Raw genomic sequence first — 18963 nt, forward strand, 5'->3', positions numbered from 1 at the left:
ACACTCACCACGTGGACCTTCTCTCTCTTTATTTCTTCTCATTTTTTTTATTTGTTTGTTCTAAGTTTCCTTTTCTTGTTTTGTTTATTGCACACGAAATTTACTATTGACCTTAATAACCAACAGATCTCGATCTGATTGTTGTCTACATTACTTTTTCCTTTTTTTTTCTCTTAGTAAATTGGGACACCGGTGTAATAACATTATTATGATACTGAAGAACTTCATATATTGTTACGTAAATACTTATTAAATACCACAAAAAATACATTCTGTTTTTTTCATAATTTCAGTAATTTTCCTAAGTTAACAAATAAAAGCTACACATTTTATATAATTTATTTTTTTTATGCAAACTACTCTAGGTATTTAAAATAAATAGTTCATGATTATTAAGTTAATTTATAGGATTGCTCTTAATACATTTTATACTTAAAATAAAATTTGTCTTCCTCTCATTTTTTAACTTATTTTGCTTATTAATAGATAATAAATGTAAAAATAACTTGCTAGATAACTTTTGTATGTATAATAGTAAATGATAAAAAAAAATTAACTCGATTAAGGAAATTAATCTGAAATATTTTGAGAAATAAAATACATATAAACACTTTGATTTATCCGTTTTAATCATAAGTGCGATTCATCATTTATAATGATAAAGTTATTCTTCTTCTTGGTTAACACATATAATTTATAGAAAATTTCATGCAATCATGTATAATAATTTGATTGTTTATTATTTCTAAGAAATAAAGAAAAAGACTTGTGAATGTACAGATACAATAAATAATAATTACATAATTTATGTATAATAAAGATACAAACATTATTGCTTTGATTACATGATTATATTCATGTAGTAATAATCGTGTCGAATGCTACTTTAAAATAACTACCATGTTGTCCTATAAATAATGATTATGGATAGAATTATAGACTCCATTGAAACTAACTATAAGCATTATACTAAACAGTTCAAAATAATGAGTAAAATATTTATTTAAACAATATTATTGTTTTCGACTCTCCATTTATGTACTAATGTTAATGTTTTAACTTTTGATACAATCTTAAAGTACAGTGAGCCCTCGGTTAGCACTTTCTCGGTTAACGCTTATTCGGTATAACGCAGTTTAACACTTGTCACTTTAGACACATACTAAACGTTAAATAAGGTTTTACTGTATTGTAGAGCAAAAAATCTGCAGTAAGTAATATAACATTTCAAATGCTTGATGATTTCTATATACTTTAGTATGTAAACAATTAAAAGGGCGTGTTGTGATACATTTTTCAAATGTATCTATGGTTAAAGCGCTATGCATCAGTTGAATTTTATTTTTATTATTGTTTTGAGTTATTTAAAAAAAAATAAATTTATTATCATTGCAATAAATATTATTATTATTAACAATTTTATGTCCCGATTAAATAATTCAATTAAATATCCTTTAGCAAATAACGAAAATACTTGACTATATTAACCATATAAAAAAATTATCAGTTAAGATTTCTTTAAGCTTTTATAGTGCGGATGATGAAATATTTAGTTCAGACCAAAAACTCTCGTTTTCACGCTCACTGCTCAGGTTATAGCATGCACATGCAATGCGTACGTACCACATACAAAACGAGCGTTTAGTGTGAACGGACAAACGGAACAGACATTCACCTTAATATGATATTCGATGCACAGTTATTTATTGCAAAACTTTTAATGGCAATAATGAAATAGAACAGAAGAAGGTTACAGCGCACCTCGCCGACTATGAGCACATAATGATCACGAGAGCGGAAATAAAAGTATGTAATATGTTAGATAAAAAAACGCTTGTCTCGGTCCTTTAGTTAATTAAATTGACCACAAAACTGCTGTAATTATTTCAAATATTTAGATCATAATTATAAAATTTAATTCACAAGCTTCATTAAATTGAAGTTGAAATTCTTTATTTATTTATCCTACTTTATTTTATAGAATTATAGATTGATCTGATTTACAAATTCATTTGTATGCCTAATAATAAAGAATAAAAAATTAATAAATTATTTTATTTATTTGGAATTGATGAAGTTTGCTAATAATAATTATAAAAATCTGAATAAGTTGGACTTAAATTAATAAATTAAGCAGTATAAACAAGTATTTATAAGTCATTCAAATAACAAAGAACTGAAACTTAATAATTTAAGTATTTCGATTAATATGATAAAATAAACAAATTAATTATTACATTATCAATTTGTTCTTTCACAACTTGACGTAATATAACTATAATTCAAGTTATAAATATGTTAACAAAAAAAGTAAAATTAAGTAGTTTAATTATTAGTATAAAAAAAATAAGATAAAAGCTGTTTCATCAGTTAGTCCCAATTCTCTATAGTCTAAATTGAAAAACTAAATTTTAATTGAGCGTTTGGTTTGTGAGGATTGACACAGTCCGGATTTGGCAAAACCAATTGATGTATATTAATTCTTATCAAAGAGGTTATATTTTAAAATAATTTGTTAATTAGTTAATATGAAGAAATGTGACACTAAAATTATTTTTTAATTAATTCTAGTCGACTTAATACCCAAACAGATTAATGGAACTACTAATTTACACTAAGCACAAGTCATTGACTCTGGTTTTGACAGGCCGTTAACTATACGTTAATTAGTCATTGATTAGTTATCATGAGTATGATAATTAATGGGAACTTGCCTAATGCACGGCACCATTCGATTATAAATGTTTTTGTTGTATATTTAGAGAAATGTGCATTGTGAAACGAAGAAAATAATAGAATAGAAAAAAAAAATACTATTGGGTCAAAAATCTGGAAAAAACACAATACAATCGAACGGTGACGAATTTATTGTATTATTTTCGGAGCTTGGAGAAATTGGAATTAGCAAGTTTCTAATGATGAATCGCCTTCTGCGACTCTAAATAGAAAGGTGAAAAGTTTGTCCCCGAAATCAAAAGGAAATTGGTGCCATATGGCAGACACCGATCATTTGCATATGGCGTTTGATATAAACTTCACTTGATAGTAAACGAAAAAAAAAACAGTAATGTTATATACTTATAAAATATTAAATGCATTATTTGCATCTCTAGATCATTTATTTATGCGACTCTAAATGACATGCAGGAAGTTTCTCTTCGCGATTAACGCTTAATTGCAATACTTTCTCATTTGCAATTTGTAGTTTTTATTTATTTAATTAAATTATAGTTCTCATTCAGAAGAAATGCAATATGTAATTAAAGTTTATTAAGTTGAAGATAATTAAATCATTATAGTTAAATATTTAATTAATAAAAATATGAAAAAATATTTTAATTTAATCATGATTATAGTATGAGTATTTTACATCCTTTAAAATCCTTGATATATTTCTGAATGAATATACGTTTTAATTTTGTATTGACATCGAATAATCAAAAGTTTAAAGTAAATATGAGTACAAATTAGCACCCATCCAAATATTATCCATTCCATATATTATTTAACTTTCACAAACTATCTTAATATAATTTACAGTAATATCTCGAGTAATCCGTTACGAGTCTTGACTTTAATTTTATTTTGCTCAATTCAAATTTGATTTCTTTTGTCATTTTTGGACAATGAGAGGTATTTTTTTATTTATAATATTTGCATTATATACATTTTATAGTCAACAATAGTCAAAATAACTTTTTTTTTTCAAAAAATTATTATGACGCAAGAAAATGAACGTGCAAATACGACATGTGTTTAATGTCTGTCACAAGTATAATCAATAATACTTATACTGAGCATTCACATTCGAATAACGGTACAACTCTTTTTAATTGTAATATAATGCATGTGAAATATTAGTTATAAAGAAAAATGAATAGTTTATATATTATAAAAAAAATGTATGTATTAATATTGATCCACATAATTAGTATTTAAAGTCAATATCTCTTTGCAACAGTTAATTATTTTTGTTATGTTTATAGAAATACACTATATTTTTATATTAGTAAAAAACATAATTTGGTCAATAAACATGTGAATTATTTTTATTACATTTTCAATAATATTATATTCTTCATTTAAATATTAAAATTATTTATTGATGATATCAAACGTGTAGACTTTGTGTATCATTCAAGCCATTTATACAGAATCAATAATTTTTAAATGATAAATTATCTCGTAAATCTCGAATCTTTGAAGTTTTTTTAGTTACGATAAGATAACACTTCTATATAACTTATTACATTGTAAAATCCAGTATAATCGAGCTGAAATGTTTTTTTTTAAATAATTATTATACTTTTATATCATTCCGAACTCCGTACTCCCGGACTAAAAGCTCTAGCTTATTACAAGGAGATATATTGTGTTAAAAAATTAACTGTCCAAGCAAAAATTGTTAACTTCTTTAATAAAATATAATATTTTTGGAAAATGTACTATCTGTTTTGTTGCATTTGTTTCTTTTGTCATTTTTTATTAAATAATTGTGATGTCTACATTGAAAAGTATTTGTAAGTAAATATTTTATCTATTTTTTAAAATTTGTGCAGTCAGTAATACGGAATTTAACATATATAAAAGTAAAAACTATGAAAAATTGTGGTAAGATAAGAATATTTTGAAATTTTTAAAATTCCCCCGACTTACGAACAACCCTTTAGAACGGAACAAGTTATTATTATTACCTGTATTGGTTTTTTTTATTATTTATTTTATGAAAAATGGCAATTTGTACTTAAAATTACCGGTAGAATTGTGTGAAGAATCTGTGTCACAGAAAATAGCGATAAATATAAAACTATTTCTTTTTTAAAATGGTAAAATTACTTACACCATAAACAGTTATAAATACCATGGAGATACGTTCACGGCACAAAACCAGACGCGTTTGTGTTCATGCGTGCTAATTAAAATATCTGTAACTTTAATTGAAAAATAAATACTATGTAACAGCCGCGAAAAAAAAAAATATAAACACGAACAAAACGAACGTATTTGTTGAAACTAAATAACACCACAGTGTTTCGAAACAAAAGCTAATAACTAACTGTATATTGATGTGTCAACAAAAGAATTCCACTTATTTAATCATCTTAGCACTTCAATCTTTAAGTTTTTTTTAATAAATTGTATTAGATTATATAGTTGCATGGAATATTTTGTAATATTTAAAATTTCTATTTTTTGCCAGTTTCATTGTTTTTATCAATATATTTATTTGATGCAAATAAATTTATTTAATGATTCCAAAAATTGATAATTTTGCGGAAGATTTTGTTTTACTTCAAATATTTGTAATTTCAATTTTTTTAAGGAATTGTATTATGATGATTAATGTTCCATGTATTTGTATTTAAAATTTTATTTCATTGTAATTAAAAATTGAGAACTTGTAATTTATTACATTTTAATTTAAGCTCACTTTTGATTACTTACTAATTAGTAGTATATATCTCGTCATAAATCATCGTAAATTCCAACTTTGCTATATTTACCTGAAAATAAAAAGACAAAAACATTAATTATTTTATATTAAAATGTTAATTAATACATATTTCGTATAAGTAAAATTCAAAAGTGTAGTATATTAATAAAGAAGAACTATAAATTTCGATACGCATATTTATTTTGCAAACTGGAACGCAATCCATATAAAGTGGGTTATGACAATAAAATCGATTTTGCCGAACGCATGTCAATTTTTACGTCAGACCATTATGTATGTAAAAGTTATTTACACCGATTTATCATTTGTATTTCACTGTTACTGCACTTCATATCCACTTTACTTAATTATACTCATACTTTATATGGTTGTACTAATATTTACCCACATTCTAATTTACAACCTGTTGAAAACATCGCAAAGCCTCCGATTTTATGAGTTATAAAAATAGCTATAATTATACCATTTCAAACAGGTCGAATTAAGCTTACATTTTTTTTTGTTGCATGCAAAAAATTGAACGACTAAAGTGTGTTAGTGTTATAACAGTTAAACTTTTGATGAAGCTAATTTTTAATACTTCATTCTTGATTCACAATTTATTCTTGTATTTCTTAAATAACATTAATGTTCTGCTTTCAACTATGTTAATAGTAGATTTTTATTTAAATCAATATTTTTTTCTTTAATTACTAGCTAATTAATAAAAATATTTGCAATTGAAGTTTTTTTTCATTTGAATATTAAAAATATAAAACAGTTCTGTTCTGTTTCTGTGACATATAATTATATAAGAAATTTCGAGCCTCCAAAAAATACATACAAAGTATGTTAGTGTTTTAATACTCTTATTTTATTATGTATACTTTATTAACAATTTCAAAAATTGTTTTATATTTACTTCAAGTAAATAAATTTTATTGAATAAAATATAAAATAATACATTGTATTTTTTAATTAATTTTAAATTTTAAATATTTAATAAATATTATAATGATTAAATCTGTTACAATGTTGAAATTTATATATATTCTGTAGCTTTTTTGTGACAAGAAATAGTTCACTTCTGTATTTTATCAGATTGTAAAGGAATTTCACTTTATATCTATTTTATTTAATCATACTTAATACAAATTTATTTTAAGTAAAAGTTAAGTTTTTTTCCAGTAAACATATGGCAAGACTTTTTTGACACTGTTTTTTTATCATTTTTCAGTCCAGTTTCAAAAATTTCGAAACCGACTACCCGCACTATATAAGTTATAGCTGTCTGTATATAATAATTGTAGATTTTGTTTCAAAATTAATTAAAGTTTTTTTTTATAAATTAATTGTCATTTTTCTATATGTTACATAAAGTAGAACTTTTTAGTTTTGTGTATCTTCTGCCTATGAATTGAAAGAATTTACTTCTGTATTTTATCAGAGCGGCCTAGTTTCCAGTGAACAAACACTCGGACAAGTCGAAGAATTCTAACCACAAGGACGTTCGGTTCTTGTTCTTTTTTTTGTTCTACTACGTCTACTACGACCGCTTCCTCCTATTGGTTCTCTCCTTCAAAACCTTAACATTTTTCTCATTACTTTTCGGCTTCTTCCTCTTTCTTTTTTCTCTCTTATTCTCCTTCGTGGCTTGGCCATAGCTGTAGATGATGATGGTGTTGTCCTAGTGAGTTTCGAGCCGAAACCATAATATGACCTGGTGGCACACATTTGGCCCGTGGCTCGGGCAATAACGGTCAATTCTATTCAACTCACATACACACACTCACCACATACACTCGTATATTTAATATTCTCATAAGTGAGTAATTTGGAAATTCGTGTTTGTTCCATTTTTTCCTTCTTTCTCTCTTCATTTCTTTATGTATTTCTTTCCTTCTTCGTTTTATTCGTGTGGATTTAATCGAGGATTCTCATTTTCGCACAAACCTTTTTTTTGTTGTTGCGAATCTCACGAATCATCGAGAGCAGAAGTCTTCTTCAGTTCGGAGGGCACAAGTGTGCCAAATAGAAAGCTATGCCGTGATGCATACAAATATGCAGTCTCCCTGTGTCGTCTCCGTTGGCCATATGCGGTCTTCGAAAGTAATGCGCGAAAACGGAAACGGAAATTTGAATCATGTATTTGGGTTACATTTATTTTTATTTTTTTAAAGAACAACATAAAATGTATGGAATATCTATTATTTATGTATAAAAATCTCAAAGATTTGTATTGAATTTATAACTTGTAGTAATGTCAAAAAATTTACAAGAAGTTAAAATAATCTGTATTTGTAACGTAAGTTTCATAAAATTGTAAAAAACTGAAAGAATTTCAACTGTTATTATGAAAATTGCAGAGATTTAAACTAAATTTGTAAAATTATAATACTATTCAAAAACGTTGACAAAATGTTATAATAAATATTTGTTTATAAATACTTGTAAACAAAATATAGATATTGCAGTATATACATGATTACATTTAGCATTTATGAAATTTACTTGCAACTATTATTATGGTTTATTGATTAACTAAAAATAGCTAATCAGTAATTTAAATTGTACAAAATTATATTGATTTATAGAAAAAAAACATAGAGATTTGTAACTGTAAAGTTTATATACTTATCCAAAAATATGTAAAAATATAAAAGAAATTAAACATATTAACATATTACATTGTTATATTTTTCTGTAAATTCCTGTATCCTCTGTAAATTTATAACTTGTCGACTATTGAGTTTATTTCTTTCTTGGATTGGATCAGTAAGTATCGTTTACTATAACGGAACAAATAAAATGATAATTTAGTAGAACGGAAACTATTTGTAGGTATAACAAGTCTTAACGTCATACTTTCTCACACAAAACATAAATTGTTGATAAACTAATGGAAGAAACCTTCTAAAAAATCTTAATTTCATATTCGTTATAGAGGAAAATTTAATTTATATAAAATATAAAAAGTGCTAATGTATTTTCAAGTATTCATAAATTGGTGATAGACAATTAGAATAAAAACCTCATAACTTGTTAAACAATTACATTTTTTGAAAATTCATATATATTTTAATAAAATATACGAGAAAGCAATTCAAACGAAGTAATATTTGAAGTAATCCAATGTCTGTCAAGTTGAATTTGTTTAGAGAATAATAAATTCCATATAACTGAATATAAAACAAAATGTCACGAGCAAAAAAATATGGTAGAGTCGTATAGAAAATAGAGGAATTCCTGTAAAAACGATGAGTATCTCTCTGAAAAAAGCACATCATGTTTTATACAAATAGTATTTCGATGCCTGCTTTTTTTCACGTTTCATCTTTTGTCTATAAAACATTGTATTTTCTATACGCATGCAAATCCATCTGTATACTCCAGCTCCATTGAATTTATTCGCGTTGGGAAAAATTGCACGTTGCAATTGGAAAAATGCAGCACGGAATTGTGACTGTTGTAATTTCATTTCCCATTTCACATTTTCATATAAAACACATGCACCTCACGCTTCAACATTGTTATATTTTTATTTTGCCTTTGATATTTACATATGCGATTGGAAAATATGTTTTATACAAAGTCGTACATTGGTTGTGAAACATACTCCGTTCTTAAAGGCTATATGGAAACAGAATTGATCTAAATCTATTTGTTTCGGTTTTCGAACAAATTATCATAAAACTATTATTTGCTCAGACAAATTTGATGGCAACGGACAATTTTTTATTTGAAAGCAGTTCCCATGTGAATTGAAATAGTTACAAAAAATGATGACGGACGTGGAGTGAAATTCGTGGGACCTGTTTACCAGTTAGTTTCACTATCTGAGGGCACTAAACAATTCTTTATTTGGCCTTCCTGTACAACCGGGCCCGCTGTAAATCTGAGCACCCTTTGTTTATATAAACTTTTAAAATAGACTTTTATTTAAAATAGTATAGAGAAATAAGATCAGTCTTAAAAGTTATAATATTTATCTCTTGATAGTACCACAAAACAGTAAATATTTTTTTTTAAATAAGCTCATGACATTATTACAAAAAACATAAAAGTAAATATATTTTAATATGATTATAATTATAATTAACATGAATAAATATTTGGTATTTACTATAAAACAAAAAAAAACATTGTATTTTACATCGTTGAACAAACATTATTCTTTATGCGATTGTTATCGAGGGTAAAAGCGTTGAAAAAAAAGTATAGGTAATGTAAATAAATTCGGTATGAAATTCAAATGCGCTTAAAGCTTTCATAAATATTGCGCGCCCCTATAGCAACGGAACTGGGTCAAAACATAAAACATGTTTATATGCACACAAGCAAACACCAAACTCGAACAACCGCACACACACTCATATATATATATATATATATTTTTAAATTTATTGGAAATGTTTCCCATCGAAAGTTGCAGATTTATGAAATTATATTATAATATGGATGGATGCGTTCGGTTTGTATCAAAACAATGTTGAAGCACGCATCATAATTCCCATTATTCGCAATTATACGAATCTGAAAATTGAAAATAAACAATAAAAAATAATTTAATAACTTTCTTAACTTATATTATTATATTTTTTTATAATCTTGATTTTTTATGTAAACAATAAATTTTAAACTTTTAAATTATATAATAACTGTCCAAACTAAAAGGGACAACTGTCCACCTACTACTCATAAAAATAATAATAGCATTATTCAACATGCAATACAAAAATTTTGAAGGAAACTAAATTTTAATTGAGTGTATTCTAAAAAAAATACTACAAAAAATTGTTTGTTATAGAAATAGATGAATATTTTTTAAAAATGTATACAATTAAGTCAATTTTGATCTTTCCTCTGTAATTAAATAAATAAAATTATAATTATAATGAGATAGTATTAATACTATATACATTTTGATTTTGATTATATTTATTTTATGCTTACATAATGTTATGCTTACATAATTGTTGAACAGCAACAATTGAAAATGTATAATAGAAATGCGTAAATAGTAAATTGTATTCTATAATCACAAGCTTTTAGGAATGTGAGAATTGTCCTAATACTGTAAATAATACAACATTTACAATGCAGTTCTACATGCTAACTTATTAAAGTAAATTTGTAAAAAAATGTAACACATTTTATACATTACACTAATAAGATTCAAATATATATTTTCATTATTCTTATTTCTGCTTATTTTAAAGAAAAAAAGGAAATTAAATTGATTCTAATAATCCTCTCTAACAAGCTGTGGAGTTGTTTTATTTAATAAAATTCAGCAATTTTGTATTTTTTATTACTTTTAAATGTGTATTTATATAAATGTAATTGAATGAAATAAAAACATACTAATTATTTTTTTAAACCATATAATATGGATATGGATATTTGAATAATTGTTATAGATTTTTCTTCAGTAAATCTAAATTTTTGGGAATCTATTTATTTATATAGGTAGAAACATATGTACAATAAAATGTTTATTAATATTCTTGATTATATTCCAAATTATAAATACTTAATTTATTTGTATTGATAGTTATTTATGATTCCATATAATTTGAGTAAAGTAAATACAGTAGAACCTCGCATAACGAGAATTTCGCTTAACAATCAAAATAAATTGTAAAGAAAATGATTCGAGTTTTTATTATGTAGAGTTAAAAAAAACTTTTTAAATTGAATTTGCATCCAGCAGGTAGTAGAAGTGTTGTAGTTTTGGAAAGTCAATTAGGTGCACAAGACAACCGATGACTGTATAGTAGAGTTTGCAGTACGTGCAAACAGACTGTGTTTGGCATTGAATTTAATTATAAACTATTTGTTAATGTCCGAAGGGATAAACTCCAGCGTATTGCAGATTTTCCGGCACGGATAACTTTATAATCGGATTAATACGTATTTAATGGACGTGGTCGATGCTAACAACTACAACAACGAATTCCAATTACCTAGAGCAGCCGCACAAAAAAAAGTTGCAATCTCACTATGACTTCATTATTGTGCGCACGATATTTTCGCATAACAAGAATAATCAACAACAAGAAAAAAAACAGCAACATAAGAACAAACAAAAACAAAGAGTGTACAATCATTCCGTGCTGCTGAAACTCATCGTTGCATAATTAAAACATAATCTCGGAGAGCCCGAGAATAATGAACAAGATCTAATGTGCACAGAGGCCGCACCGCCCTAATTATGAATATTGACCCGGTTTGCATTACTAGAATCGTGGATGGTCACCCTTTTCGAAAAAATCCACTGACACAAAACAGTTCTAATTAGTTAATGGAATATGTATGCGGCTCGTTGAGGGTAAAATTATTTGATCTGCTTTTAATTATGTTTCTTTGTTTTTTTTCTTTAATTAAGATGCGCTGCGCACTGTAACAAATACTGTTACATGGCGTAGCGCAGCAATAGAGAAACATTGACTGAAAATTAATTAAGTAGAGCTGAAAAATGATTAATTTTAAATGACAGCTTCCATCTATTTTCAGATAGAAAATATTCAATTTAAGTAAGTTAAATAATATCAATATTCACATCAAGGATAATTCTTGAATGAAATAATGTAGTTTAAAATGTAAAGCTTCTGAAGAAATTAAACTAATATTATAGTTATTAAAGTCCAAAATAATAATAAAAAAATATATATTGTGTAATTTGTTTTGTTATGTTGTGTTGAAACACTAAATTCTTAAAGAATGAATATAATATGGTTGCATATTTTATTTAATGTTAAAACGTTGTTATGTGAGTATTTCAATAATGTATAAAAATATAAGCAAAAGTATAATTTGAAACTACTTTTACTGAAATTTCAATACATATCTTTATATTATACTAAATAACTGGAAATAATAGGGGATATTATATTCTAAAGAATTGCTTCAATTGAAAGTTACAATTTAATAATACTAAACTTATTATTTTGTCTCCCTTTATTCTTTCATTTTTTATGAAACAATAAATGTCATTACATTATTTTAAATATATTCCAGCGGTATTTGGATTATTTTTATATGTATAATATAATATGTAATATTATTTTTTTAATAATGATTAAATTAGCTTTATTTATATATTGAACATCACTATTAACAAATCAATATACTTGAATTTATGTAAAAAAAGTTAAAATATTGACCAAAATGACATATAATTAAAAATTGTGTTGCTCTTTATAATTAATTACTAATAAATGACTTTAATTAACCATTATTCATTATGCAGATGTTTTAAAAAAATATTATATATTTCTTTTAAATTCTCAGAATATTATTAAATGAAATGAGTACAAAGCTTTCTCCTTTAAATAATAGTTATAGTAATATGTTAATCAAGATGACTAGTTTAATGACTCATAGATCTCCAGACAAATTTACTTTTGAGATTTGAATCCAGTCATATTAAGAACAAACTATATTTCAATCTCATTCTTTATTCAGTTAGTTATAATAAAAGCTAAATTGTCATTGTATGATTTAAAACTAAGTATGTACATAGAAACCTACTTTGACGAAAAATATAAACAGAAATACTTAGGTCTATAGTTTTTTTTGGAACAAGGGGCAAAAGAAAAATTATATAATAGTGATATTATTAAATAAAAATAATCCTGTTTTATATATAAGTTGTGTCGGCATTCTCAAATCTAGAAGTAACATGAAAACTGTAAATATTACATGCATTAAACGAATGAGTGTTAAAACTAACAAGTGAATGTTAAATGTATGCTAAAGCGTTCATCTCGTTCGTTATATAATTTTGTTGCAAAACGTTGTTACCCATTAATAATAATGGTTTTATCGGTAATAATTATTAATGACGGTGCATGCATTGATAATGACGCGTGCCATTGGGTTTAATGCGAAACCTTGTTTTCCAGACAGTTTGTCATTGCAAGTAATTACTTGTTTCTTTCCAATTTCAAGGGAGAGCAAAAAAAATGGAAGGGGAGTCAGGTTATAAATACACGCATGCGACGACGTAAATAATTGTAATAACTAGAACATAACATGTGTGTTACCGGTTAAATGTCACCAGTTTTCACATTTATTCGTTCGAGACTTGTTTATTTTTATTGATATGAACATGTATAATATTTATTAAAATCGAATTGCTCGATATAAATTATATATTTGTTGCAATAAATCGATAAATTACCACGAGACAGTGTCAAGTAATGTTTTAAAATTTGTACGCTAAGTGAATGTAGGCTTATAAATGCAAGTATTTACTTTGTTCGCACTAACATTGTGTTTATTCATACAAACTTACTTGATATTCATATTTTATAATCAGGCGTCTTGCTTATATCAGTATGTATTTCTGTGAACATCTTTATTTTATCATATCAATAAGCTTTTTCGCATAGGTAGTTTAGGCATAAAGCTTTTAATTTTATTCTTATTTATACATAATAATTTTACTGCTTTAACTGATTAGAAATTCACAATATGAATGTTCTGAGACATTGACTTATCCAACTGATAGTTTTGTTCATTCCTACAAAGAAATGTACATTTGTGTGGTAAAAAAAAACCGAAAATGATTTAATACTGTACATTATTTACAGAATATATATTAAATATTTATACTTGTTGATTCGATATATTTCAAATACTATATGATAATTACTAATTAAAAATCAATATACATGAATATATTTCTAAAAAAGTTTAAACATTTACCGAAATAGCAAATAAGTATTAATATTGTCACTGTAAATTAGAGCGGACAACGAACCATAAATAAGCTTGTACTTATTATCGAACATACATTAAATAATTGTAATTTTGTTTATTCTTTATGTTGTAAATATTATAGGACAAATTATTATATTAACATATTTCTAAAAAAAATGCAAAAATATTGACCAAAATACAAAATAAATAGTTATTTTATCATTGTAGGTTCATACAGATAATTATACTTTTATGCAGTAAAAGAACCGTAAATAATCATGTACTTATGATCGAAAATACATTAAATATTTGTTAATAAAAAAGTTACAATATTGATCAAAATGCCAAATAAATACTAATTTAACAGTAAATAACTTATTATCGAACATATAATAAATATTGATGATTCTATCTTGTTAATCTTTATGCAAATATCAATTATATAAGATTAAAAACACTTGAAGTATAATGAAATTTCATGCGATTAGTTGCTTTTGAGATGAATGGATTATGTAAATAATTGATGAAGTCATGAGAGTTGAAGGCATAATAATAATTCCATAGTCAATAATGAGTTTTCGGATGAAATCGTTGGGAGCTAATCGATCCTTTCTAAAAGCCTATGAGGTATTATTATATTCTAAGCAATTTTCTTGGCGCAAATACTACGACATGACATCCAAGACAAGATCCAATTAAAAGAGCATACTGGTTAATCAAGTTTACTAAAAACCGTTTTAATGGCATTGCGAAACTATTTATCCGATACTGTCACATATCGCTATTCTATTTTTCCTGTAGAAAGAAAACAATTTTCTTTACTTTGCAGTTCAGGATTAATTTTGAAGAAAATAATAATAATAACAACAAGAACATTATGTAGGAAGAATCGTCTGGAGCTGAGGTTGAAATAAACGGACGTACGAAAACTCGTGTTACAAGAACAGTTTCAAACTTTACTTTTCCTGCGGTAATTTATTTACACAATCAGTTAGATACCAAATAATAAGCAAGTGTGTAACTGTAATGCCACACATTCGCTCGGAATTCGTTTAATTCCAATCCAAACTCCAGCTCTCTTCCGTCTCTCTCATGCGCACGCTTTATTGACATTAACCTACTTAATTCTACCGAAACTAAAATTATTTACACACGCATCGACTACAAACATAAAGCCGAAAACGGTTTAATCCAAATGATAAATGGTTTGAAAACGATACGTGCATATTTTTTTCCATTTACTTTTTTGTGCAATTTTTTTCTGGTATTCAAATTCGCATTTGATATTATTACGAATATTATTTTCTTTTCGTCGTGATCATCAATCATGCAGCTTGCTATTATTTACATGGAGTCAGCTGAAAATGTAATTTAGTTCTTTTACGAATATAAATGAAAAATTGTTTACGCTCTAAACAGCATTTCCATTCTTACGCGTTTCACCTACTTCCTCTTTCGTTTTCGCTAACAGCAGACCGACTTACGGAAACGGAAATAAAAAGAACAGACAGACAGAAATAATAAAGAAAGAAAAAGAAACAAATAAAATGCAACTAGTCACCAGTGCCAAATCAAACTTCGGAAGTGGGGACCAATTGTAAGGAGCTCTCGTAAATGGAATATCATTATGTATGCGTGTAAAAATACAGTTGTAGCTCGAGAACAATTTTCACGTCTCAAGGGAAATTAAGGTGAATCGTATTTGCGACATTCTTCTTCAATGCGAAACGCGAATATTTTAAGTTTTAGAAGAAAAGTGCAATTGTAACTTATGAAGTATATTATAAGTATAATATACAGAAGATTGAGAATCTAATACTAGATATAAAGTTGAATGTAATGTTAGTGATTTTAGTTTTTCTCAACAGAATGTATTTGATTAATACACCAATTACTTTTTTAAAAACGATATATGTAGAAAATTTATTTTTTAATAACATATAATTTATGAAATAGATATAATTTTATATTACAATAAAGTTTTAAACTTGAAAAAAATGAAAACGAATTATAGATATAATTTGACTTTGCATCGAAGTAAAATATAAAATTTCTAAACAGTACCATTTTTTATTAATTTATTGATCAACTTAAATTCTATTAATAAAAATAAAAAAAAAACATTAAGACCTTTATTTGAAATCTAACATAAAAATATGTATTAAATATGAATTTAAATTATTCTGCTTAGATATACGATAAAGCACATGATGAATAATTCTCCTTTTAAATTATTTCATTCTATGAGATTTACGGCAACAATTTTACATGTATTTGCTCTTTCAACTGTGTTTTCTGTGTAAAGCTATTATCATATTAAGAAAATCGGTTTTAGTTCTAACTAGTGTAAATACATGCATATTTTATGATGCTCTCCAATACTGACTTCGGGTACATATAACCTGTTCCTATCCATTGTGATTTATTTCCGTTGGCGATGTTTACCTTTGAAGGGCTTTCAACAAACTAGGAGCAGTTCCAGAAGGGTAAACAAATTTACGAGCAAGTCGTACATCCTGTTATTGTTAAATCCATATACAAATATATTCATTGTGTAAAGATGAGCAGTGGAATTATATAGAAATACATTGGATGAATACATACTTCATCAATTTTTTTCGTAAAGGAACGTAAACTTTTTTATTTAAAACTAAATTATTTTAATTAAATTGAAATCTAAATAATACAATAAATAATAATTAATTGACATACATCCATTAATTATTTTTTCAAAATTAATTAAGCAATTATTTAGTATATAAATATATATTTAAAAAAAAGAAACACTCAAATTATCATATTTGACTTACTTTTTCTTTATAAATTTTGAATAGAAATAAATTAGTATATTTAAATATTAGAAAAGATTTAAATATTCAAAATACATGTGACACTTTTGACATTGATATTGACCTTGAATATTTGGAATAACCCTAATAAGTATAATAGAGACTTCTTTGGTAAAAACTAGATATTCAACGCTAATTAAAATTAATGTAATTTTATTTAAAGTAGATTTTTTTGTTTATTATATTCCACTGTATTATGATTAATTGCAATATATTTGTAGTCATTTTATAATATATTTTGTCAAATATTTAAAATTTGAAAGTATTGTAATTATTAAATATTTTGATACTATTTTGTAGTTGTTAATTGTAAGGTGAATTACAATTAGTTTATAGGAATACGATAATTCTATATTTTGTAGATTTTTTTCCAAAAAAATGTCAATTGATGTCAAAAATAGTATTATTAAATATTCCATGTTCCACTCTTAATATTGAGGTAAATATTGTTTTTAATAATTATGATAGAAGATTTATATACTGTTATTCTATATATTATAGAAATACAACAAATTTATTGAAAATATAAAAAAATACTAAAATTTAATAACAGTTAATTATTTTTGTACTTATACATATTGACATGAATTTTTCATTAAATAAGCACATAACTTATATTATAATTACTTATTCCTTCAAATAAAAAAATCTCTGGCATTGAGCGATTTATTTTTTGATATTGATAAATTTATCGATTAACATTTATCAATTAAATACACCCTTAATACTTATTTTAACATAAATAAATGTATCCAATGATATTAAATGTTATTTAATGAAAATAAAGTTTTCTCTTATTAATATTTTTTATATATCTTAATTGTTGTATTAATTACTAAAATAATATATATATAACCTTTATTTTTACTAATTAATTACTAATATAAATTAATTATGTTACTATTTTGTAGCGATTTTCAAAGAAATGACAGTATTTTTTTTTGACACTTTCATCGATCTAAAATGATCAATCAATATTCCATGTGGATTGTATTGAAATATTTTGTAATTACGTTTTAGTTGTTAACTTATTGTATTTTTTGATAAGTTTTGAAGATTATTAATGATAGGATTATAATATTTACCTCTGCTGTTGCTGTTCTCATCGATCTCAATTGACGTACAGATTTTGAACAACAAATATAAACATAACAGGAGCACTTTGAATTTAGCCATCGTAAATTAGACTTGTTTCTCCGTGCTTTTTTACGTTCGTTCTTCAATTAAGAACCAATAACAAGAAATAATTAAGAATTCTAAGAAATGCGCACTCGAAAATCACTTATGCTAAATGGTGTTAAACATGGCTCACTAGATTTTCACTAGAATTCTGCAAACGGAAAGACGGTGTTTCCGTGTTTGCTTTACGCGTCCGAACAACAACAAAAAAAGTATAGCTGTGTTTTCCTCTGGTTACGAATTGGAAGGCTATTCGCGCGTGTGGTATTTATAAGTGATTGTGGACTCTCGTTGAAGAGCCAGCCGGTGTATGACTGAAGACATGTTGCTGTTGGTCTATCGGCCACCAGAGCAGGCCAAGTGGGTCACTGGGACGCAATAGCGGTCTTCCTGGTCTCCCCCTTGGCCCCCCTCTGGTGTACACCTGTTACATGGATTTCAGGTATGAAAATTACGAGTGTAAATTTAGGGTCATGTACTTGCTTACCTCCACTACCTGTTTAGAAAAGATTATTATTATATATTCTGTTTTTTCTGCTTTCGCTCACTCGGATGTACGGACGGACGGACGAACGGAGGCACGAGCACCGGGATAATTTTCTTCAAAGCAATCGCATCATCTTTCATCGTCGGTTTCTCATCTCCTCATACCTTGCATCGCGAACTTTATGAATGCACAATTTAGGAGAGAAATTCTTCGTGCACTTTGCTCTTGCTCTTCTTACTTTTGCGTGATGAAAAATATCGAAGGAGAAACTTCTTTGGTACATTTTGATTTCCAAGTGTTCCCGCTCG

The 18963-nt window shown here is 26.1% G+C and overlaps 1 protein-coding gene across 1 annotated transcript in view; it reads right to left on the reverse strand.

Annotated features, from left to right (window-relative positions):
• Positions 1-18165, reverse strand: part of LOC108569498 (mucin-3A) — a 29639-nt gene extending 11474 nt beyond the window's left edge. The window contains exon 1 of the mRNA XM_017931067.1: positions 18075-18165. Within this exon, the coding sequence (XP_017786556.1) occupies positions 18075-18165 (91 nt within the window). The remainder of the gene's footprint in view (positions 1-18074) is intronic.
• Positions 18166-18963: the final 798 nt, after the last annotated feature.

This window comes from Nicrophorus vespilloides, unplaced genomic scaffold (genome assembly GCF_001412225.1).
Source record: "Nicrophorus vespilloides isolate i.1.1-1 unplaced genomic scaffold, Nicve_v1.0, whole genome shotgun sequence".
In the NCBI taxonomy this organism is placed as follows: domain Eukaryota; kingdom Metazoa; phylum Arthropoda; class Insecta; order Coleoptera; family Silphidae; genus Nicrophorus; species Nicrophorus vespilloides.